This window comes from Mus musculus, chromosome X (assembly GCF_000001635.26).
Source record: "Mus musculus strain C57BL/6J chromosome X, GRCm38.p6 C57BL/6J".
NCBI classification, from domain to species: Eukaryota; Metazoa; Chordata; class Mammalia; order Rodentia; family Muridae; genus Mus; species Mus musculus.
Window position 1 is genome coordinate 169,356,707 of NC_000086.7, and position 25,243 is coordinate 169,381,949.

General features: G+C 40.2%; 1 protein-coding gene across 7 annotated transcripts in view; it reads left to right on the forward strand.

Moving 5' to 3' along the window:
* Positions 1-13,435, forward strand: part of Gm15246 (predicted gene 15246) — a 49,763-nt gene extending 36,328 nt beyond the window's left edge. For 6 of the 7 annotated variants that reach the window (XM_011247887.3, XM_030251177.1, XM_030251178.1 and 3 more), the window contains 2 exons: positions 4,281-4,393; positions 11,409-13,435. In XM_011247887.3, the coding sequence (XP_011246189.1) occupies positions 4,360-4,393; positions 11,409-13,306 (1,932 nt within the window). In that variant the 5' untranslated portion in view covers positions 4,281-4,359 and the 3' untranslated portion in view covers positions 13,307-13,435. The remainder of the gene's footprint in view (positions 1-4,280; positions 4,394-11,408) is intronic. The other variant, NM_001361166.1, reaches the window with a different exon arrangement.
* Positions 13,436-25,243: the final 11,808 nt, after the last annotated feature.

A 25,243-nucleotide genomic window follows, 5' to 3' on the forward strand; every position in this document is an offset into this window, starting at 1 on the left:
CTCTTTCTCCCTCTCTCCCCTAGATCTCAACCTTCTCTCAACTCTTTATCTGCCACCTTCCAGACATACTGCTAGTCTCTGTCGCATCTAACTTGGCACCTGAATAAACATTTTCAAGTATTTTGTAACTCCCTACCTTTCCACCCCCATTTTTCTTTTCCTTTTCTTTTACAAAATACTTGAATCTTCTTTTTATATTCTAGTGTAAACATGGAACAAATGTGTAACTCATCAAAATGGACATCTGTTACATGAATAGTGATATCTCCCAGATTAATCACTGTTTCTATTCATTTGGAATTAGCAACCTGTGACTTCAAGTAACTCCCTGATGAGATGGAACACACATTCTTTTAACAGATGTATAGAAATAGGAATAAATCTACAATTTGACAAATGTACCAGATGCAGAACACCATGAATGCTTATAGGAAGAAAATATAATAACTGTCTTGGACTAATATGTGGTAACTCTGACAAAGAGGAATTTATACAGTCAAAACTTCTTGAAAACTGCCTCAGCTGCATAAGTGTTTTCTAACCTCTGGCCCTAGGGCCCTGCAGTTTCCTGACTGAGTTTTCTCATGTTACATGCTTTCCTTGGAGACTTGAAATTCCTCATCACTTAGGAGCAAGATAGGAATTTGGAATCTATGATGCAGAGCAGAGTTATCGTCTGTAGCTGCCAGGGTCTAACTGGCTACCTTTCCTTGTTGAAGTATGTTCTCAGAAAAAGCTTGTTGCTGCTTGTGCTAGGATTTTGTATCCAAGCCATCTATCATATATGAGCCGTTAAGTAATCAAGGCAGCATAAACTAATGATTCACAGTTATATCCCAGTGCACTTTTAGATACAATAGTGTGCTCAACCAGAAGGACTGTCCAGCGTGAAGTCTTGGCTGAGCTCATTTAGGCTATGAAATAATGCTAACTTTTATAATGAAGTCACTCAGTAGTTTGTTGAGCACCTCTGTTCTAATCTCAGCACTATTCTCATTTAGAGTGTAAAGACATGGGATTATCCCTTAAAATGAAATAGTGTTAATGAACGAAACAGATTTTTCTAGACATGAGGTCTAAACTGCATAATGAATCCTTTGATAAGAAGCATTGCTGGAAAATGGTCAGTTTCTCCTCAGGGGTCTAGAGGCAGAGGAAAAGCAATCTAGAAAAGGCTTGAGGGAGCCAGAGGAATTTTAACAAAGCCAGAGAGTTATTAAGCAACGTCTCTGGAGAATATTAACTATAAGGTAAGCACAGAGTGAGAATGGTACTGAAAGCATCAAGGAAAATGAGTCAGATGAAAGGCCGTGTTAGGTCACAGACATTGCTGTCTGAGAATCCAGAAGGTTCTCCTAAGTACAGGGCAACGTGCCTCAAGAAGACAGCCATACAATAGATGTGTAAATCCTTGCCACTATATCTTAATGTAGAACCTTTAGAAGCATACGTATGAGTCATGGTGTACTGGAACATTCTCACTGAGTAATTTGAAGAAACTCAGCTAAACCATCTATTTCCAAAGGTATGTAGACCTCTAAAAGATATTACCCCAGGCTGTGGGAATGACCTAAAGGGTAGAGGGCAGAGGGCACATTCTAAGACCTAAGATGAAGAGAACTCAGTCATGATTGCCAATTAACTGGGATAGGCCCTTTGTTCAACAATGGAGCCTGGTGGAAACAACCCTGAATCTACGATAGTGGAGACATCTCTAGTTCACTCATTCTCCTTACTGCCTCTGTTGTAGAGTATATGAAAGTAGGTAGTATGCTGTCAACATAGGTACAGGGACATGGTCCAAGCCTGTCCTTGACTGAATCCTGGATCAAGTTAAAGCTGAAGTTAACAGTAGGCAGATGGGCAGAATAGGAGACAGAGAGAAAGAGGGAGGGAAAGAGAGGGGAGAAAGAGAAAGAGGGGAACTATCTATCTTACACAAACAGCAACCCAGTGGGCAGCCTGTGATGGCTGGAGGAAATTAGGAGAATATTTTTCAGATGAGAGCTGAGAATACTTTGCCTGTCTATGCTCTACCCTACCTTGAGGTCACAGTACATCAGTGTGCCTTCTAAGCTTTCAAGATGAAACACAGGATAAAATGGAATTCTCCGGTCAAATTGGACAATTTGAATTGGGTAGCAAAAGTTGGAGTGTAAAGTATCCCTTGGTGTTTGCTCTGGAAATGCAAAGGGTATCATGTTTGGTTGCTCCCCTTATTCTCCTGTCCTTCCATATCAAGGGTGATCTTTTCATCATAGGTCACATGCTTAGGGACAGCATACCTTTCACTGAGACTTCTGAATCAGGATGAAAGGAATCTTTGGAATTTTAATCCTGGTTCTTAATTACAGAAATTGGTCCCTGGATACTTGATCCTTGGTAGAAAAAAAGGACATACTAATATTGAATCACTGTGGTTTATTTTGTTGGTGCAGATACATGTTTGAATCTGTAGCCCATGATAACACAATCTACACATCTATACAATAAGTCTTCCATATATACTAGAGATGTATCCTTAACACAGGAAGCCCTAGGCTGAGAATCAGTGATAAACTTTGATTTCCTGTTTTAAGGTTTTAGAAGAGTTTGGGTATGGGGAAGACAAGGCCCCCAAATCGTACCAGGCTATGTAGGTATCAGGATAGGGAGATTCAGTTCTGCAACATGGTGGCCACTATCAGGCTTTATTTTCCCTTCTACATTACTACTGTTTTGTTTTTAGTCTTCACATGGTATATAAACTATGGTTAAAATCTACCATCTGGTCATGACAGAGCTTTGTGCCATGATGTCATGAGAATACCCATGTCCCAATAGGAGGTCAAACTGAAAATAGTTGTTGAAGACTGATGATAACAGTTACAAGATAGAAAAACATTTTATGACATGGCTGAAGGTAACCACAACAGTGCCAGAACCAACTTATAGAACAGTCAATGAGGCCTTTATTAGATATACCCGGAGAGAAGGGCATACTATGGGCATGGAACAGACAGAAATCTAACTGTGTAGAATGTTAAAAGCATGTTCTACCAAAAAGTAAAAGCATTTGGGGACTGGAGAGATGATTAACAGGTTATGAACAAATGCTGTTCGTCTAGTGGACCCAAGTTCAATTACCAGTACATATGTCAGGTGGCTCTCAATTGACCATTACTCCAGTTCAAGAAGGATCCAACACCTGCACACACATTTGGATATTAATACCATGACAGGACTTGTTTCTCTAATAGATCATTTTATCTGTTACTAGGATGGGTATGGAGATATATATTATATATAATATATATTACATATATAATAATTACATATATACATAACATATATATGCATTGTGTCACACTTTTTTCTGTTTAATGGGGCTAATTACTAGAAAAAATTCTTCCTTATAAAAAGTCAAGTTTTGATTTCCATAGTTGCTTTATCACTACCACATTAAAAATCTTTATTGTTTTTTTTTGAGAATTTTATAGTGTGTTTTGGTCATATTCATCTCAGCTACAAATTTCCTACCCACCGAACTTTGTGTACTCATTTTTTTAAATCCATCAATCAAGGCCAATTTGTGTTTTTTCCCTCGGATTTTTGAATGTGTGGCTTTTCACTGGTCAATTGAAAACTTATGCCCCCCAGAAGTTATCAATTCTTAATAGCTCTGTGTGTTCATGTTCATCCCCCTCTCCATTCTGGGATTTGGTCTGGCTTGAGTTTACCTAGGGCTTTTGTGTGGTGTCATAACCACTGTAAGTTCATATGTGGAGGTGCCTTGTTGTGTCCTCAGACTACTGTTTGTATTTACCCACTGCCACTTCTGGCTCTTACAGAAATGGTCCACGAGCCTTGGGATGGGAAAATATAAGTATCCTATTCTGCAGTTACTCATTTTCTGTTCTTTGGCCAGCTCTAGATCTTTTTTATTAATCACCATCTATTGAAAACAGAAGATTCTCCAGTAAGGGCTGCATTAATGTATGGATATGATAAGTCATTAGCCGTTGATTTAATACTATGTCCACTTAACAGAAGTACACTAGTAGGTTCTCTCCTTAGAGTCTATGGCTTGTCAAGCTTCAGGGTTTTGGCCTGAGAGTGGTGCAAGGTATAGGTTTAATCTTGTGGAGTGGTAGTTTAAATCCAATTTGAAAAGTGGTTGGTTACTTCCATGATATTTATGCTACTGTTGCACCAGCAGATATATCTTACTAGGCAAGATGATGTGTACTTTATAGAATTTACAGCTGTGTAAGACTAACTATTGCTTTTTTCCTTGGTAGGATGAACAGCAACTTCCAGCACTCTGAAATCTAGCCAAAAGATTAGTACCAGTTTGATATGTTCCTGTGATTCAAGTTCATGGATTCCTCAGCAATTGGATCTTACTGTAAAGGTATGGAAGGCATCTGAGAACATTGGAAAGACTATGTAATGTTTAGGAGTCTATGGGACCTCATTGGACAATTACCAAAGGAGGTTATCTATTCCTAGCACTGAACTTTTACTTCTTAGCCTGTGATGTCTAGTAGGGATGTTCTCATCTCATAAAGTAATTTCACTGTTTATTTCTTTTTCTCTCTCCCACTTCTCTCCACTAATAGGGTATGGGCTTCTATATAGCTTTTCTTCCTTCCTCTCTTCCACACATTTTACTTCAGTTAAATATTGCTTTTACCAGGAAGTCTCATGCATGGTAGAAGCATTGGTTTAGAATCAACACAGACATGAAAGCTTACATATGCTGAGCTACTTAGACCAAATCCTTGACCTTGTTTTGCTCTGAGGTTTGCAGTGATCCTTCTCTCCTTTCCTTCCGTGACTTCTTTCTTTTTCTTTATTTATGTGTTAGCTAGGGTTTCTATTGGTGTGAAAAGACCCATGGCCATAGCAACTCTTATAAGAAAAACATTTGAGTCTGACTTACAGTCAGAGGTTAGTCCATTGTCATCATGACAGTGTTCATGGCAGCATGCAGGCAGACGTGGTACTGGAAAGGTAGCTGAGAGTTCTACATCTAGATTGGTAGCCAACAGGAAGAGCAAGTGATCCACTGGGCCTGACTTGAATTTCTAAAACCTCAAAGCCCACTCCCAGTGACACACTTTCTTCAGCAAGGCCGCTCCTACTCATACCTCCTAATAGTGCCAATTTCTATGAGCCTATGGGAACCATTTTCATTTTAACCACCACATTTTCTTTTGTAATGACTATTTCTGGAATGGGGATGTTTAACTGTAATTATTCTTGTGAATGTTCATGTTTTTATATACTAAAGACCAGACTACCTAGTATCTTTTTTGAGTGAGTCCAGTTTGCCTTCGACATTTTGTTTTGATTTTACTCCTACATAGTATCGCAGAGCCCTGTACCAGGTCTGGAACTGGACATCTTTCCAAGAAATATTGATTTGTAATGGAAAACTGACTTTATGCCAAAGTCTAGGAACCTAAGGATTTATTTTTGCCATCTCTCCAGCCTCCAGATGTATATTTTTAAGCCTTATGAAATGTTTTAATTATCAAGTCAAATAGTATCTGCTTTGTACTTTTTTTCTAATTATCTTTCGTAGAAAATATTTTATAACACCATTAACATGATTACTTCTTGATTATATATTATAAAATAAAATATTTTCTATCAGCAGTGTAGGCATTATTACAAGATTAAACAAGAATAAATGTTAATAAAAATTATAATAACCTACTGATAAAAAAATACCAAACTCATAGTTGTGGTTAAGATTTAATGATTGTCTAGGTGAATATCCTGTACTGAAGCCTGGAACATTGTCACAGTATTGCTATTGGGCTTGACTACCAGGCTGTATTATATTTGCCATATTTCTCTACTCTACGGGTAATTGTTCTATACCTTTCCAGATACTATTGAGAAGTTATTATATATAAATCTCATTTAAGGAGTGAGGAATTATCTCTATAGTATGACTGATGTATATGAATTATTTTAAATTTTCTACATGGAAGAGATTTTTGTTCTCTTACTTTTCAATCAGTCATTTGTTCATATCAATATAGAGTCACAGATATTTTTTTCCTTAGAGCTATAATCCAAAACTGTTTCCTGTATGTTTTTGCTTATACAGTTTTACCTATGAATACTTGGAGGAGGTCTTTCCATTAACATCTATGTCCCTGTGACACGCTCTCATAATTATGACTGGTTTTTATTACTAGTATTTTCTTACTGATAAGTATTCCAGGCTCCTTCTATAACTGTCTATCCCATACCTAGGCTAAATCTTTTGAACAATGCCCTCTGTATACAATCCTTCCCCTAACTCTTCCATAGGGGTCTCCAGCCTCATTCTAATGCTTAGCTGTGAGTATCTGCATTTGTCACAGTCAGCTATCCTGAGTGTCAACTAACCTGGACCCCTGGGGGCTCCCAATACTAAGCCGCCAGGTACCAAAGCACATACTCAGGCTGATCTGAGGCCCTGACACAAATATAGCAGTGAAAGTATATGTGCCTAGTCCTGTAGAGATTTGGTGCCCTAGGGACGGGGAAGGCCCAGTAGGGCACTCTCTCAGAGGCAAGACTGAGGGAGTAGGGGGGAAAGTGTGAGAAAGGGGACCTAAAAGGGGGACAATATTTGGGATGTAAATAAATAAGATAATTAATAATAGTAGTAATAATACTAATAATAAAAATAAAAAGAAACTTATATCTAGGTGCCAAGTGAGCTTAATGCTACTGAACTCCCTCAGTTACTAGAAAAAGGAAAGTTATGTTTATAGATTGAACGATGTGTGTGCATCTACCTATAGATATTTTCATACATGAACATACATATCTATATTAAGCTAAGCATAAAATAGTATTGATTTGGTCGATATCCAATTAAACATAGACATCTATGTTTGTTCCTAATTTAGAGACATGATTCTAGAGAAATAAATATGCCAGTACAAACTAGAAGAATAGTTGTTATATCATTTATAGAAGAGAATTATTAGAAATTGATAAGATACTTATGAAAGCAGAATTTTCTGTTCAAACTATTTTTCTATGAGGCATTTAATCACTATAGTAACACTGTCATGAAATGCATAAACACTAAATATAATAATGCAACAAGAAGATTGTGTACAATTTACCAGTAAATGATAAAAGTAAAATATTGAGTAATATAATCCCAGTTTCAAGTAAAAATACAATGAGTCTATAAAGACTATAAAAATTAGTAACAAATTGCTAGGAAAAGCTGTAGGATTTCAAAGGGATTAGAATACTTTCTATTCATATAGTTATTTTTAACTTAGTCACTTTACATCCCGCTTACTGTCCCCTTCTGGTCATCTGCTCCCACAATGCTTCCATCTATCCTCTCTCCCTTTTACCTCTGAGTGTATGGAGGCTTCCCCCCCCCCCCGGTATCCCCCACACCCTGCCACTTCAAGTCTCTGCTAGTCTAGGTGCTTCCTCTCCCACTGGGACCAGACAAGGCAGTGCAGCTAGAACATATCCCACGTATAGGCAACAGCTTTTGAGATAGCCCCCATTCCAGTTGTTTAGGACCCACATGAAGACAAAGCTGTACATCTCCTACATATGTGTTGGGCGGCCTAGGTCCAGCCCATGTATATTCTTTGGTTGGTGATTCAGTCTCTGAGAGCCCCAAGGATTCAGGTTAGTTGACTCTGTTGGTCTTCCTGTGGAGTTCCTATCCTCTTAGGGGCTGTAATCCTTCCTCCTATTCTTCTGTAAGAGTCCCCAAGCTCCATCCAATGTTTGGCTGTGGGTGTCTGCATCTGTCTTGAGTCAGCTGCTGGGGGAAGCCTCTCAGTTGGCACCCATGATAGACTCCTGTCTGCAAGCATAACAGAGAGTATCATTAACTGTTATAGATTAGTGCTTGCCCATGGGATGCATGTCAAGTTGGGTCAGTTATTGGTTTGGCCATTCACTGCTCCACCCCCAATCCCTGCATTTCTTTTAGATAGGATAGGTTTTGGGTTGAAAGTTTTGTGGGTGTGTTGGTATCCCTATTACATCACTGAGGTTCCTGCCTGGCCACAGGAGGCAGCCTTCCCAGGCTATATATTCCCAATGCTGTGAGTCACAGCTAAGGAGACCCCCATTGATTCTTGGATACCTCACCTATCCCAGGTCTCTGTCTTTCCCAGAAGATGCCCCCTAACTCCCCCAGCCCCTGTCATTGTGGGTTTCTATTCATTCTCATGGCCATCTGGCCATCTCCCTACCCCTCCCCACACCTGACTCTGTGCCAGTTACAATGACCATTACAAGTAGTACTCAATAATCTTACATGAATCCTTCTTCCTGTCAAGCCTCCTTGGGTCTGTGGAGTATGGCATGTGCATCTTGTATTTTATGGCTAATATCCACTTATAAGTGAACACAGGGGTACCTCAGTCAGGATGATATTTTCAAGATCCATCCATTTGGCTGCAAAATTCATGATGCCTTTGTTTTTAATAGTTCCATTGTGTAGATGTACCACAATTTCTTTATTCCTTCTTCAGTTGAGGGACATATAGGTTGTTTCCAGTTTCTGTCCATTACAAATAAAGTTGCTATAAAGATATTTGAGCAAGTGTCTTTATGGGATGGTGGAACATTGTGTGTGTGTGTGTGTGTGTGTGTGTGTGTGTGTGTGTGTGTGTGTGTGTATTCTCAGGAGTGGTATAGCTGGGTCTTGAGGTAGAACTATTCCCAGTTTTCTGAGAAACTGCCAAATTGATTTCCAAAGTTGTTGTATAAGTTTGTACTCCCATCAGCAATGGAGGAATGTTTCTCTTGGTCCACATCTTCACCAGCATGTGCTGTCACTAGAGTATTTGATATTAGCCATTCTGACCAGCGTAAGATGGAACCTGAGAATTGTTTTGATTTGCATTTCCCTGCTTCTATTTCTTTAGGAGTTACAAGGCCAGTTAAATAGCGTGCCTGATCTTGATTTAACTTTGGTAATTGGTATCTGTCTAGAAAACCCTCCATTTCTCTAAGATTTTCCAATTAGGTGGAATACAGGCTTTTGAATTAAGTGTGTGTGTGTGTGTGTGTGTGCAAGCACTTCTGCATGCACACATACTTTCCTTGTTTTTGCTGGTATGGAATTACTTATTTCATGTGTTTTCTTGGATGTAGTTATCCTTCTTGGGGTGGACTTTTCCTTTTAGTATTTTCTATAGGGCTGTATTTGTGGATATATATTTTTTTGAATTCAGATTTGTTTTGAAATCTTGATTTCTCCATCTATGGTAACTGAGAATTTTGCTTTGTGTGGTAGTCTAGGTGGGTTTTTAAGAAGCAGCAAGAACTGTTTCCAGGACCTTATAGCTTTTTGAGTCTCTCTGGAAAGTCAGATGTAATTCTGACAGGTCTGCCTTGGTAAGTTACCTGGCCTTTTTCCCTTGATGCTTTTAATATTCTTTCTTTGTTCTGTAGAGTTGTGTTTTGATTATCATGTGGTCCAGTCTAAATCGTGTTTTATAAGCTTATTGTATGTTTGTAGGCATCTCTTTCTTTGGGTTGGGGAAGTTTTCTATGATTTTGTTGAAAATATTTTCTGGGCCTCAGAGCAGGGCCGCTTCACCTTCTTCTATTCCGACTATTCTTTTTTTTTTTTTTCATAAAATCATAAAATCATTACAAAATTTTTATGGTAGTAAGAATTCCTTAAAATTAAATGAGTTTTTCCTTAGATATTTTCTTCATTTACATTTTAAATGCTATCCCCAAAGCCCCCTATACCCTCCCCCCCCCCCCGCTCTGCCCCCCAACTCACCCACTCTAGGTTCCTGGCCCTGGCATTCCCCTGTACTGGGGCATATAATCTTCACAATGTCAAGGCCTCTTCTCCCATTGCTGGCTGACTAGGCCATCCTCTGCTACATATGCAACTAGAGACACAGCTTGGATACAGAAAATGTGGTACATTTACACAATGGAGTACTACTCAGCAATTAAAAACAATGAATTTATGAAATTCTTAGGCAAATGAATGGATCTGGAGGATATCATCCTGAGTGAGGTAACCCAATCACAAAAGAACACACATGATATGCATTCACTAATAAGTGGATATTAGCCCAGAAACTTAGAATATCCAAGATAAAATTTGCAAAACACATGAAACTCAAGAAGAAGAAAGACCAAAGTGTGGATACTTACAAAATACCCATGGAAGGAGTTACAGAGACAAAGTTCGGAGCTGAGATAGAAGGAAAGACCATCCAGAGACTGCCCCACCTGGGGATCCATCCCGTATACAACCACCAAACCCAGACTCTATTGCATATGCCAGAAAGATTTTGCTGACAGGACTCTGACATAGTTCCCTCTTGTGAGGCTATGCCAATGCCTGGCAAATACAGAAGTGGATGCTCACAGTCATCTATTAGATGGAACACAGGGTCCCAAATGAAGCAGCTAGAGAAAGTACCCAAAGAGCTAAAGGGTTGTGCAACCCTATAGGAGGAACAACAATATGAACTAACCAGTATTCCGATTATTCTTCGGTTAGGTCTTTTCATAGTATCTGATTTCCTGAATTTTTTTATGACAGGAAATTTTTAGATTTACAATTTTCTTTGACTGATGTATTAATTTCATCTATTGTATCTTCTATAACTGAAGTTCTCTTTTCTGTTTCTTATATTATTTTGGTGTTGCTTGCATCTGTTTCTCCTGTTATCTTCACTAGGTTTTCTTTTTTTTTTCTCTTGTATTTTTAATTGGGTATTTATTTCATTTACATTTCCAATGCTATCCCAAAAGTCCCCCACATGCTCCCCCACCCACTCCCCCTTCTTGGCCCTGGCGTTCCCCTGTACCGAGGCATATAAAGTTTGCACGACCAATGGGCCTCTCTTTCCATTGATGGCCGACTAGGCCATCTTCTGATTCATATGCAGCTAGACACACGAGCTCTAGGCGGGTATTGATTAGTTCATATTGTTGTTCCACCTATAGGATTGCAGATCCCTTCAGCTCCTTGGGTACTTTCTCTAGCTCCTCCATTGGGGCCCTGTGATCCATCTAATAGCTGACTGTGAGCATTCACTTCTGTGTTTGCTAGGCCCCGGCATAGTCTCACAAGAGACAGCCATATCTGGGTCCTTTCAGCAAAGTCTTGCAAGTGTGTGCAATGGTGTCAGCGTTTGGAGGCTGATTATGGGATGGATCCCCGGATATGGTAGTCTCTAGATGGTCCATCATTTCATCTCAGCTCCAAACTTTGTCTCTGTAACTCCTTCCATGGGTGTTCACTAGGTTTTCTATCTGTAGGATTCCCTAGTTTTTGTTTCCTTTATTGCTTCTATTTCTGCTTCCAGGTATTGCAGTTTTATTTATTTCCTTCACCTGTTTAATTGTATATTTCTGTATATTTTTAAGGTTTTAATTTGTTTCCTCTTTTGTAGATCTCTACAGAGAAGCGACTGCATCATTGACTGCATCCCAGAAGTGGAAAGTAGTAGCTTCCCCAAAAGAAGAAATGTGGTCTGGAGTTCGATATGGCTACGGACAGTTTCAGAGAGAACGAGTACCACCTCAAAACCATCCCAGTGATGGCTACCATAAAGTAGTTAATGTGCCAAAGAGACCACCTCTGCTGGACAAGATACCACCTCAAGTAGTGAATGTGCCAAAGAGACCACCTCTGCTGGACAAGATACCACCTCGAGTAGTTAATGTGCCAAAGAAACCACCTCTGCTGGACAAGATACCACCTCAAGTAGTTAATGTGCCAAAGAAACCACCTCTGCTGGACAAGATACCACCTCAAGTAGTTAATGTGCCAAAGAAACCACCTCCTCTGTTTGACAACATACCACCTCTGCTAGCCAGACCTGGTGACGGATATTACAGTCATGATGCCTTCCGAGTGTGTGATGAGGGTCAGAGTTTTTTTCGTGATCAGAGAAGATCAAGAAGAAATTATCATTCTGCAAGCTGGCAGCCTAACTACAGGAACAGGAGAGGTGGTCTTAGAAGAAAAACCTTCTCTTCCCATCATCCAAGAGATCGATCTTCCCATTATGCAAGAGATCGGTCTCCCCATTATGCAAGAGATCGGTCTCCCCATTATGCAAGAGATCGGCCTCCCCAGTATGCAAGAGATCGGTCTTCCCAGTATGCAAGAGATCGGTCTCCCCAGTATGCAAGAGATCGGTCTCCCCAGTATGCAAGAGATCGGTCTCCCCATTATGCAAGAGATCGGTCTCCCCAGTATGCAAGAGATCGGTCTTCCCAGTATGCAAGAGATCGGTCTTCCCAGTATGCAAGAGATCGGTCTTCCCAGTATGCAAGAGATCGGTCTTCCCAGTATGCAAGAGATCGGTCTTCCCAGTATGCAAGAGATCGGTCTTCCCAGTATGCAAGAGATCGGTCTCCCCAGTATGCAAGAGATCGGTCTTCCCATTATGCAAGAGATCGGTCTCCCCATTATGCAAGAGATAGGTCTCCCCATTATGCAAGAGATCGGTCTCCCCATTATGCAAGAGATCGGTCTTCTCATTATGCAAGAGATCGGTCTCCCCAGTATGCAAGAGATCGGTCTTCCCAGTATGCAAGAGATAGGTCTTCCCATTATGCAAGAGATCGGTCTTCTCATTATGCAAGAGATCGGTCTCCCCATAAAAGGGATGCTCCTTTCGTCAGAGAATCAACTGCAGGGTGGAAGAACTCCCAACACAACAGATCTGGCTCCATTATCAGTGGTAGAAGCTATGCTCTGGAGCAAAGTAAGACACATTTATCTCCTAAGTCTCAGAATACACTTAAAGATGGATCCAAGCAATCTTTGAAAATTTCAAGAGATAATTCATCCCCAAGATCATCAGCAGTTTCTTCATCCAAGATGTTAGACAAAACCATCAAGCTAACTGAGAAGGAACTTGCTGAGGCTGAAAGCAAGTGGGCTAACGAAACACTAGAGCAGTCCAACAAAAATCACTTGACTGAAATTTCTAAGTTTCAGGTGAGATCCATGGCACCCCTAGTTATTGATCAGACAGAAGGACCCAAGTCAAATACAGAAAATGCCATAGCAATGAATGAAGACAGCCAACTTAGCAGCCGCACTAAAGCCATCATATCGAAGACCAAACAGATCGAGGAGGTTTACCTACAATATTGTGAGACTTTTGCAATAGTGGTGAAAATGCTGCTTGACAAAGACCCCTCATTACAAAAGTCTATCCAGTTTGCACTGAGACAAAATTTACAGGAAATGAGTGAGCGCTGTGTTGAAGAACTCAACTGTTTCATTACTGAGTATGATAATTCTCAAGATTTCGGAGACCCTTTTAAGAAGTAGTACACAGGTCAAAAAAATTTTTTTGGTTCTTTTCTCCTTGGATTGTGTAAATCCTTACTATTTTGTGATGAAGAAAAATACTTTGACAGCTGGATGCATTTCCAATAATAAACATCTACAATAACTTTTCAAGTGTCTTCATTAGAATTTTTCCCTATGTGTAGAATATTCTACTCTATCTTCATACACTTACTCCCTTCAAAAATAATGTTAAGTTATTTTAATGTTCAAAAAAAAGCAGTTCTTGTGTGGACCTGTGTACTAGAGGCTCTCCAAGGAGATCTCTAGCTCATCAGGATGCGAGGGTTCAGGCAAATGGGAGAGAGTGGGAGCAGGGAGGGGAATCGCCTCTGCTGCTGCAGCTGCCTCCACCTCCATTGCTGCCTCAGATGCTCCAAGACACTAAGCCTGTTGCCCTACACTGAGTCAGGCCTGGGCAGAGTCAGTGAGAGACCAACTAGCCAGGGAAGAGTGTTGAGGAGGGCAGGAGGGCTTCTGATGGCATTTCAAAAGAGCAGATCTCATTCCAAGCATCAGTGCTACAGCTCTTATGACACAAGCTCTCAGACAACAGAGTAATTCTCACACACCTTTATTCCTTCTAGATAGGATTCTTATATACAATTTTGCAATGGGTCAGGGTCTGACAACAGGTACTTCCTATTGGCTTGGTCTTCATTAGAATTTTTCCCTATGTGTAGAATATTCTACTCTATCTTCATACACTTACTCCCTTCAAAAATAATGTTAAGTTATTTTAATGTTCAAAAAAAAGCAGTTCTTGTGTGGACCTGTGTACTAGAGGCTCTCCAAGGAGATCTCTAGCTCATCAGGATGCGAGGGTTCAGGCAAATGGGATATAAGGCTTAGGGATACCTTATCTACATATGAGAGGGCTTGGGATGCTGCTCCTATGTGACTGGTGGACACAGGCCTCTATATGGGGGGTTGGGGCTGTGGGGGGCTATAACTATATAACAGGAGTCAGGGGCCCAGGAGAATGGCAAAACACCTTCGCCTTTAGTCACTTCAGGGTCACCTGTGCTCGACCAGTAACCAGGCTACCTCTCACAGTCCACTGCCCCACATTCTGGGAAGCACCTTCCTGTATTTAACTCATATTCTATAGTCTTCCATGATGTTCTAGGATAATCTTGAATACCATGTAAAGGTTGTCTTTGTATTCAGATGTTGATTTCTGTACCAGCAGAGTGCTGAGTACTGTTGTGACTTTGGTATTGTTATTCTAATTGATCAGCACCTTCATAGTTTGTAAACATTCTTCTCCATCACCTTCTGATTGGTTTAATAAAGCACTGGTGGCCTATAGGTCTGGAGAGGAAAGGCAGAACATCAGGGCAAAGGAAGGAACTATGTGAAGAATTTGTGCATAGAATTTGCCACCCAGACACAAAGGAAGTCTGGCTTTCAGGGACTGAATGAGAGAGAACGGGCCACATGACAGTACAGCTACCTGCACATGACGAATGAGCCACTAAGTGAAGGGACAGTTAGGGCCTCTCACTCACTTCCGGCCTCTTCTCGTAGTTCATTGAGGTGGGATGAGAGGTAGAAGGGGAATGGGGAAATAGGGCGCTCAGTTATATACTGTAGTACTTCAATTATTAAGTTCTAGCTGCTGTAGTCATTAAAGTGATAATGAGACAGAGGGAATGGGAGTACAGTTGGGGTGGGAGACAAAGTATAATGACAAACTTGTTGCTATCTGGAAAAATCTCTCTAGGAAAGCCAAACAAAAACCAAAACTAAACATATTTACTTTTTCAGAGAGTGCCTCACTCTGTAGCCCAGGCTGATATCAAACTCTTCAATCTTCCTGCCTCAGCTCCTCAGTGCTGAGAGAACAGACATATATCAAGAGGACCAGCTGGAGAAAATGGATATTTGAATAAAAACTCCAACTTCCAATGACATCTCTAATTATTATAGCTCAAATTACAAGGGAAATGTCATTATGTAGATGAGCCCTTAATCATATCACAGATCTGTATACAATGAAGTATCCATAAGTATAGCTCATTTATTAATACCTTCTCTTCAATATTAGTCAGATTTTCTCCCAATTAAGCTACAATTGTTGCCAACTTGCAGAGACTTCAGTTTGAAGAAAATGTTTATAATTTAAGAGACCATTCATTGGAACGCCATAAAAGTAGAACATAGATGGTAGAAACACTTTCCCAACCAATGTCTGGGATTTTGTTTGGAATTATCCTCAAAACCCCAACTCGAGCTTTACTGATAATATCAAATGACATTCTCTGTCAATTATTCCTTCTCTCTTTGTCCTTTGTTTTCTGCCAAATAATTATTCCCTCTATGGTGTTATTCATTCAATTCGTGAAACATACTGAAAACCCACATGGGTGTGTGAAGTAGAAATATCAGCTCATTTTCCTGATTGTGTTACAAGGAATGGACTGTACATTATAGTCCATGTGTGTTGTCTCCTTTTATCAGTGATCCCAACTGTTCCTTCTCAGAACTGGAAATGTTACACAATTCAAGAAGCTCCTTGTACTAATATTTGAAATGTGAGCTCTTCTGTGTGGTGTGTCTCCACACCCTGTTATTAGTATAATGCTGCATATTTCATAATGTCTTGCTTAGGAAAATTAGGCATGAAAAGGACCCACATCAGCAATTTGAGGAAATGAAAAAGGACTAAGCTAGATGATGCTGAGAATCATTTATAAATGAGTGTTGAAAATGATCTTTTTTCTGGGAGAACCTTAGCTTCTTTAATCCTCCACTCCTTACAGTTTTACTGAGCTATTTTAGAGCCAATCAAATGAAACATGGGGGAAGTATTTCCACTTTAATGATATGGCAGTATACATTTCCTACCTTCTTGTTGCAGTTTTCTTTGCATGTGGAACAGGACTTAATATTTATTATAGTCTGCTATATTAGTCAGGGTTCTCTAGAGTCACAGAACTTATGGGTAGTCTATATAATTTGTTGATGACTTAAAGTCTGTAGTCCAACTCCCAACAATGGTCAGCAGCAGCTGTGAATGGAAGTCCAAAGGTCTAGCTAGCAGTTGCTCAGTCCCACAAGGCAAGCAGGTGAAGAAGAGAGAGAGAGTAAATCTTCCTTCTTCCAATGTCCTTATGTAGGTCTCTTATGTGAGCCTTCCAATTCTGGATTGTATTTCATTCCAGATATAGTTAAGTCCTTGATAGTGGCAGTAATTTCTGCAATTTCTTAGGAATATGATACTGGTTTTGATTCACTATTTTCTTTGGCAGAGGTAACTCTAAAGGGTTCCATTTAGCTTTTCCAACCATAATAGCCCTCCCTCCACAGGTCAGGGAACCAATGAGAATTCTGCCAATTTCTGAGTATATCTATCCCAATTATACATTCTGGAACTGGGGAAATAACCACAGGATGTGTTCTGGGACCTACTGGACCTACTGTGAGTCAGACATCAGCCAAAACACTATTAATCACCTGTCCTCCATAAGCCCCTACTTTAACTGGAGGGCCACAATCTTTCTTGGGATCTCCTGGGATCAGTGTCAATTCAGAACCCCCTGGTGTACAGTCCTCTACCCCAGTGTACAGTTACCCATGTAAAAGGCCATAGCTCCCTCTGGGAAAGAATCGGAGAAAGGCTAACAGCAAAACTTTTAGGTGTCTTATCAATATCCTTCCTCTCAGGGGAACCTGGCCACCCCTTCATTCAAGGGGTTCTGGATCTGCAAACTGGCTCAAGTCTGGAAGTTGATTCACTGGCCCAGATTGTCTTTTGCCATGATCCAATGTAGCCTTTCTTTAATTTGAGAGTTTTTCTGCTTATACAGATCAAACAGATATGCAATAAGTAGGCTTCCTATCTATTTCATGCTTGGAAACACCATGATTGATTAGCCAGTACCAAAGGTCCAAACGAGTCATGCCATTATAAATTTCACCTCTCCTGTGATGACTATTATGGGGTATGTGATTATAAACAATGTCTACACTGTCCATTATAACAACTATGACCACCTTGTCTGGCAATTCAGTGCTGCTACCTGGCCCTTTTTACCTCGGGGCCCAATTAAACCCATTGAATTTAATTCATCTAATTGAGCAGCAGCATCTCCAAACCTAAGGTCTGGCACAAGGAAAAGGGCAAGAACAAATCTCTTCAAATGTGCTTGTGTCCTGCTCATCAGTTTGTGTCTTATAGGGCTGGTGAAGGGGGCATATCTTCTGGACCTCCCCATTGTGGGAGATTAGGTTTTACACGACGTATCCACTCTAGAATTGCATTTCCCTAAGCTCGTGCAACGCTAAACCGAGGGATCTCAGGCATCTCCAACTCCTTTTCAGTAGGCCATCTTTTGATAAACACTTCAGCCAACCATTCAAACAAACTTCTGACACCTTTTTTAACTGTTCGTGCTTCCATATTAAACCTAGAATCGCCACTCAGAGGACCCATGTCAATAAACCCAGCATGCTCTAGATTTATGTTCCTTCCACCATTATCCCACACCCTTAAAATCCATTCCCACACATATTCCCCAGACTTCTGCTTGAATGAATTAGCAAACTCATTAAGCTACTTAGCCATGCAGCACATTTCCTCATGGACTACACTTTCTACATCCCCTCTAGGGACCTGCTTTGCCTTGAGACTGGTTATAGGCCTAGAAGAAACTTGGTGGGCCTTGAGAAACATCAGTATTGTCTTGTCTGGCATTTTCTTCATCAAAAGTCACTGCTGGTTTATAGACTCTGAGGAATTAATTTTCTCATGTAGGGAACACATTATTTCAAGGGGTGGGACTGAGGGTACTACTTCCGCAGGTGGGGCAAACCCATGAGAATCTGAAGATCCAAAATTCTTAGCTTCAACAGGGTCTTCTCACTCATCCCCATCCCAAGTTATAGGATCCCACCATCATTTGCCAAGTAATGCCCTTACTTTAACTGCTGACACCCTCTGGGACTGAGACTTGAAATTTTGTTGTAATTCAGCTTACCTTATGAGGGCTTCAGTTTGATTTTCTGCAACTTGAGCTCTATGGCTGCTGTAGAGAAGATTTTATTCAAGGATACGTTTAGAAACTTTTAGATTGTTTACTTGCGTCTGGAGCCATTCAGTTTTATCATACAACTCCTTTTCCTTCATCATTTTTTTTCTGAGATGCTAAGAACAACCAGCCAGCAAAATCATTTTCTGATTTTTCCCCCCGGCGTGTAGAAAGTTTTGTACACCAAATCACCTAATTCATCAAGATAATTAAAGGCATTAGCTTCTTTAAGCTTGAGATATAGTTTCAACCACAGGTCTTCAATATTCTCTGAGCTCCCATGAGGGAGAGAATCTGGAGAGGTTTCAGTAGTTGAAGGTGCTGGTGAATTATCCAACCAACTCCAGATTTTTAAAAGATTTATTCTTATACTTCTACTCCTCTAGAACCACTCCTGGTAACAACTTCTGTATTAGTCAGGGTTCTCTAGAGTCACAGAACTTATGGGTAGTGTCTATATAGTAAGGGAATTTGTTGATGACTTAAAGTCTGTAGGCCAGCTCCCAACAATGGTCAGCAGCCGCTGTGAATGGAAGTCCAAAGGTCTAGCAGTTGCTCAGTCCCACAAGGCAAGCAGGTGAAGAAGAGAGAGAGTAAATCTTCCTTCTTCCAATGTCCTTATGTAGTCTCCAGCAGAAGGTGTGGCCCAGATTAAAGGTGTGTGCCACCACGCCTTTAAACCCAGATGACCTTGAACTCAGAGATCTCCCTGTCTTAATCCTCTCCGATTCATAGCTACTATGCCTCAAGTTCTTCATGCCAAGATCCAGGTCAGAAACTTGTATCTCCCAGCCTCCAGATTAGGATCACAGGTGAGCCTTCCAATTCTGGATTGTACTTCATTCCAGGTATAGTTAAGTTGACAACCAGGAATAGCCACTACATCTATCTAGTATACTTTTGAATTTGATCACTCTGAAAGCATTGCCCTAAGTTACCTGAGTAAACTGTAAGTGATAGTTTTTATTTTTTATTGCATTCACTCAAGATTCTTATTTTTTTTAACTTGTCTTGAAGACTGCTATATTTCTTGGTTGTAATTTGGGGTTTTGCTGTTACTGTTTGTTTTGGTTTGTTTTGTTTTTGTTTGTTTGTTTGTTTTTGTTTTTCAAGACAGGGTTTCTCCATGCAGCCCACAATGTCCTGGAACTTGCTCTGTAGGCCAGGATGGTCATGAGTTCTCAGAGATCTACATGCCTCTACCTCGAGTGCTGGGATTAAAGGCATGTATCACCACCCCCTGGCTCAAGACTGCTACATCTCTACTATTTTGTTGTCCACTACTCACATTTAAATCCTTAAGGAAATTCTACAATAAATACTTTTAAGCTTATGACTTGTCTCTTTGCAAATAGACTGGATCTATATTTTGTTTCATCCTAAACCATAAACATGAGAAAGAGTATTGGCTAGTTAGCTAGATGTAACATATAATTTCCAAGAAATGACTGTTGGATTCAGATTATGATTGTTCTCATAGACATATTAAAAGATAAAATTGCCCATCTAACTTCACAACTCTTAAAAACATTTTAATCTATCAATATTTTCTTTTTTTGTTGTTGCTAAATTTAGAAATGTCAAACTACAAAACTACAGAAAAATCAAAAGGGAGTTCTTTTCCTTTCCTTTCTCTTTTCCCAATTCCATTAGGACCATGATAGTAAAAGGCAGATAAAATGAAGATGACATGCCTTAATTTATTTTTGTTCCACTTAATTTTTTTTTAGAATTCCATATGTAAGTACTATGTTTACATCATTTCCACCCAACTCCACCCACTTCTACTCTTCTTGTGCCCCACTACTCCAATTATAGTTCATGACATCATCTTTGTTATATTTCATATGAATACAATTTACTTGGTCTATTTAGTGTTGCCCATACGTATATGTACTTAGAGCTTACACATAGGATTGGATAACCTATTGGGGGATTGTCCCTAGAGATGACTGATTCTCACTCTCTCAGCAGCCATTAATTACCTGTAGCTCGTCATCTATGGATGGGGCCTCAGGAGATTTCTCCTATGTTGGTATGTCAACTAATGATTTCATTTATTGTGGAGGGCTTGTTTAGACAACCATATGTTGCAGGAAGTATTAAAAAATGGCACCATCCGCACTATACCCAGCTACTCTAGGCTAGCCCCATATAGCAACCAATCGAGGTTCTCTTGCTGTGGATTCTGTTCACATTCCCAGCCATCCAATCCCTGTGGTCAGTGGTCCCAAATTCCAGTAGCCTGGTAAAATCAAAACTCTAGAGGCTTGTAATTTATAAGTCAGATTCATATCAGTAAATTCTCACCTTACAATATGCCCACACAATGAACTCAGAGCTAATCAATATTGATATAAATCTCCCACTGTCTTAGTCAGGGTTTCTATTCCTGCACAAACATCATGACCAAGAAGCAAGTTGGGGAGGAAAGGGTTTATTTGGCTTACATTTCGATACTGCTGTTCATCACCCAGGAATTCAGGACTAGGACCTAAGCAGGTCAGGAAGCAGGAGCTAATGCAGAGGCCATGGAGGGATGTTCTTTACTGGCTTTCCTCCCCTAGCTTGCTCAGCCTGCTCTCTTATAGAACCCAAGACTGCCAGCCCAGAGATGGTCCCACCCACAAGGGGCCTTTCCCCCTTGACCACTAATTGAGAAAATACCCCACATCTGGATCTCATGGAGGCACTTCCCCAACTGAAGCTCCTTTCTCTGTGATAACTCCAGCTTGTGTCAAGTTGACACATAAAACCAGCCAGTACACCCACCTAGGTAAGACATATTGTCCTGTAGTTATCCATCCCTTATAAGATATTCATAGCTACCGGTGACTATTTAAAGCCATGAGGAATCTGGATCATCTTGGTCTTTCTCCATCTCCCTTCCTTCCTCCTTTCTCCTATCCTCCCTCTCTCCCTGTCTCTGAAACTCTTAGCACTGCCTCCATTTTCCCTGTCCAATCACAGGCTTCTTATTGTATTAGTATTTAAATTAATTGGGGGAAAATTCTGCTACAACCATATTGTTAAGAATTCACGAGCATAGCCTAACTGTAGTGTACAGAAGGCACTGTGGCATGGCAGATGTCCTAGTCCTCTGGATCTTAAAACCTTTTCTCCCATCTTTTGAAATGTTCCCTAAGTGTTGTGTTGTAGATGTGTCAGTTGTAGATGGTCCTATAGTCAGTTGTCTAAATTTTGAACATTTGTGGATTTTGTGATGATATATATCTAACTGTGAATGAAGTTTCTTTGATGAGGAATGAAAATTACATTTACCTGTAACTTTAATTTTTTCAATGCCTATTTTTTAAAATATTTTTATTACATATTTTCCTCAATTACATTTCCAATACTATCCCAAAAGTCCCCCTTACCCTCCCCCCCACTATTTTAAATGATTTTTTTTTGTTTTTTTTTTTGTTTTTGTTTTTTTTTCTTTTCCATTTTTTATTAGGTATTTATCTCATTTACATTTCCAATGCTATACCAAAAGTCCCCCGTACCCACCCACCCCCACTCCCCTACCCACCCACTCCCCCTTTTTGGCCCTGGCGTTCCCCTGTACTGGGGCATATAAAGTTTGCGTGTCCAATGGGCCTCTCTTTCCAGTGATGGCCGACTAGGCCATCTTTTGATACATATGCAGCTAGAGTCAAGAGCTCCGGGGTACTGGTATGATTTTTTTTTTTAAAGGCTTTAACCTCCTTTTTAGCCCACTACCCACCAGAGGTAGTGGAAAAGAAAGGATATGGGGGAAGTACATCTGTTTAGAAAGGTTCTTAGGAGCAAATCCCATCTGTGTTGTCTAGAAATCAGCAGTTTAGTTCACAGGTCAGCAACAGCATTTTATCTACTCTCAAACACTTCATAGCTATATCAGCAGTCCAGTTCGGTAACCAGGATAGCAAACACAAATCAGTAGCAGTAGAACTCCCTCACAAACACAGCCAGGCCTCATCCTCTGCACAAGTCAGCAGGAGGGATTCAAGGTCAACAGAAATTCCAGGAGAAGTTCTGACTGTGCCTCTCTCGGCAAAGCAAAGATCAGCAAAGCCTGGAGACCAACAAGCATTTCACAACCAGCTATACCAGCAAGCCAAGCTCAGCCTCTGTTACTGCTTTTTATACTTTTTATATTTGCAAACATCACATGTCCTCCACATGCCTCAGCATGTGCATCTCTCAGCTGACATCACTCTGCCAATCAGCTCAAGTCTATGGAAGTGGCAAGTAGCTGAGGCACAGCATCAGAACTTTCTCTCTATGGAGTCCCGACATGCAAGGCAGACCATTACATGAATAATGTTAGTGAAGAATGCTTCCTCATATGTCCTTTCACATTCTTGCTTTAGTGTATCATCCTTTCTCCTGTATCTGCTTCAGCAAAACATTCCTTCACAAATCTGCCTTAGTCTTTCACCTGTGTCTACTTTAGAAAAACACTTCATGTGTTTGCCCCAGCAAAATATCATCCAACACAACTGACTTTCCAAAGAATCCTTAAGATTCCCCTGGACTCACCTATATATTTAGAAAGCAGTTGGGAATTATATTGTTTAGAAAAGTGGAAGTAGTTGGTTTTCTTTTATTTCATGTCTTTACCAGCTGAAGGTAGTCAGCCAGATTTACAGTAGAAAACTTCATATTTTTTCTATTGAATGGGCCTTAGTTCAATCAGGAGATATTGGTTATGCTCAAGATAGAAGTATCACTGCTACTCACTTGGGAGTATTTTGCTCTTCTGGTCATTGTGGTCCTTAGGCTTTAGGGTTGTCTACATTTTCAACATTTATGGATTTTGTGATGTGTATGCCTACTGCCAATGAAGTTTCTTTGATGAGGAGTGAACATTACACTTACCTGTAACTTTAATGTTTTTCAATGCCTATTTTAAATTATGTTTTTTTTTAAATGCTTTAAACTAGAGTTTTTAACTGAGCCTTTGTCTTGTCAGATTGCCTAACAACTTTAGATACAATGAGATCATTTCTTCCTTTATTCTCCCAAGGCATGTGCCTGAAGTGTATAATGTCTCTAGTAATATGGCATCACCTTCAACTATTGAGAGGCAACCAAAGACAATTGCAATAGCCTATATTGTTTTGGAAGTCTCTTCGAGACCTCTGACTAACAACTCAAAGAGATATTTTACATGTCTGACACTGTAGTATTTGCTAGACAGTCTATAACTCTCATGGAAACATATATATATATATATGTGTGTGTGTGTGTGTGTGTGTGTGTGTGTGTGTGTGTGTGTGTGTGTATTCCTTCATTCTATCTCTTTCCCCATGTTCTTCCCATTTTCACTTTTATAGCACCTGTATCCTAGTAGTCTCCTCTCTAGAGATCCAACCATGATAGCTTTTACTTTTCAGGTTTCTGCAGTTATTCCAGGTTATCTAGAGGTTCTCAGGTAGGGTTGACAAATACAAAAGAACAGGCAGGGTTTGTCCTTGTTCTTCTGGGTCACCTCACTCACTGTAATATTTTCTAGTTCCATCCACTTACCTGCAAATTTCATGATTTCATTTTTTTCTTTACAGCTGTATAGTATTCCATATGCACCACAATTTCACTATCTCTTCATCAGTTGACAGGTATTTAGGTTGTTTCCATTTTGTAGCTATTGCAAATAGAGTAGCAACAAACATGTATTTATTAAAAAGTAAGAAAATATGAATTGTTGGTTCTTTCGAGAGAAATGATGAAACTTGGGAAGGATCAACATGCTCTGAATAAAGATTAGTGTTTTCAATGAGAGAATTATGTTTATCTTAGGAGTTAGGATAGTTTCTTTTACTCTTTGGTATTAGAATGAATACCACTTCTACTATCTTCTCATCATTGTGGATTCTCTTTCACATCTATCATCTTTTACATATCACTCATTTCTTAACACAATAACATAAATCTGACAAAGTTTTGGTTAGCAAGCAGCAAAATAGACTTAAGGAATTATCCTATTCATTCAAGGTATTGACAGCTTTTACTACCCTCCTCCAGTGGATTATAATAAGATTTGATTGATTCTTTGAAAGCATTGGGGATATAGAGGGAGGGAGGGAACTGGGTGGGAAAGGAGAAGAAGCAGGGGGGAAGGGGAACATGATCGGGTATTTGGAGGGGACTAGGAGTGAAGCCCTGAGGGCCAGCAGAATGAATGGAAATATACAATCTTGGGTGGTGGCAGGGGGACCCTCTAGAATGCACCAGAGACCCTGGAGGTGAGATAATCTCAAGACCCAAAGGGAGGGACCTTAGATGGAATGCAAGAAGAAACTTGTAGAATCCATCCCCAGTAAAAGGATAGGAACAAAAACAGAGAAGAGACTAAGGAAAAAGAGGTCTATCCACTGACCCATCTCAAGGTGAGGTTCCAAGGCCTAACACTATTACTGATGCTATGATATATTTCAAGAGAGGAGCCTAGCATGGCTGCCTTCCAAGAGATCCAACAAGCAGATGATTGAGATGGAAGCAGATACTTACAGCCAACCAATGGACAGAAGCCAGGGACCCCTGTGATTGAATTAGGGAAAGGCTAGAAGAAGCTAAGGAGGAGGGTGGCCCCATAAGAAGACCAGCAGTCTCAACTAACTCAGACCACTGAGATCTCTCAGACACTGAGCCACTGTCTTAGTCAGGGTTTCTATTCCTGCACGAACATCACAGCCAAGAAGTAAGTTGTGGAGGAAATGATTTATTCAGCTTACACGTCCACATTACTGTTTATCACCAAAGGAAGTCAGTACTTGAACTCAAGCAGATCAGGAAGCAGGAGCTGATGCAGAGGCCATGGAGGGATGTTACTTACTGGCTTGCTTCCCCTGCCTTGCTCAGCTTGCCTTCTTATAGAACCCAAGATTACCAGCCCAAG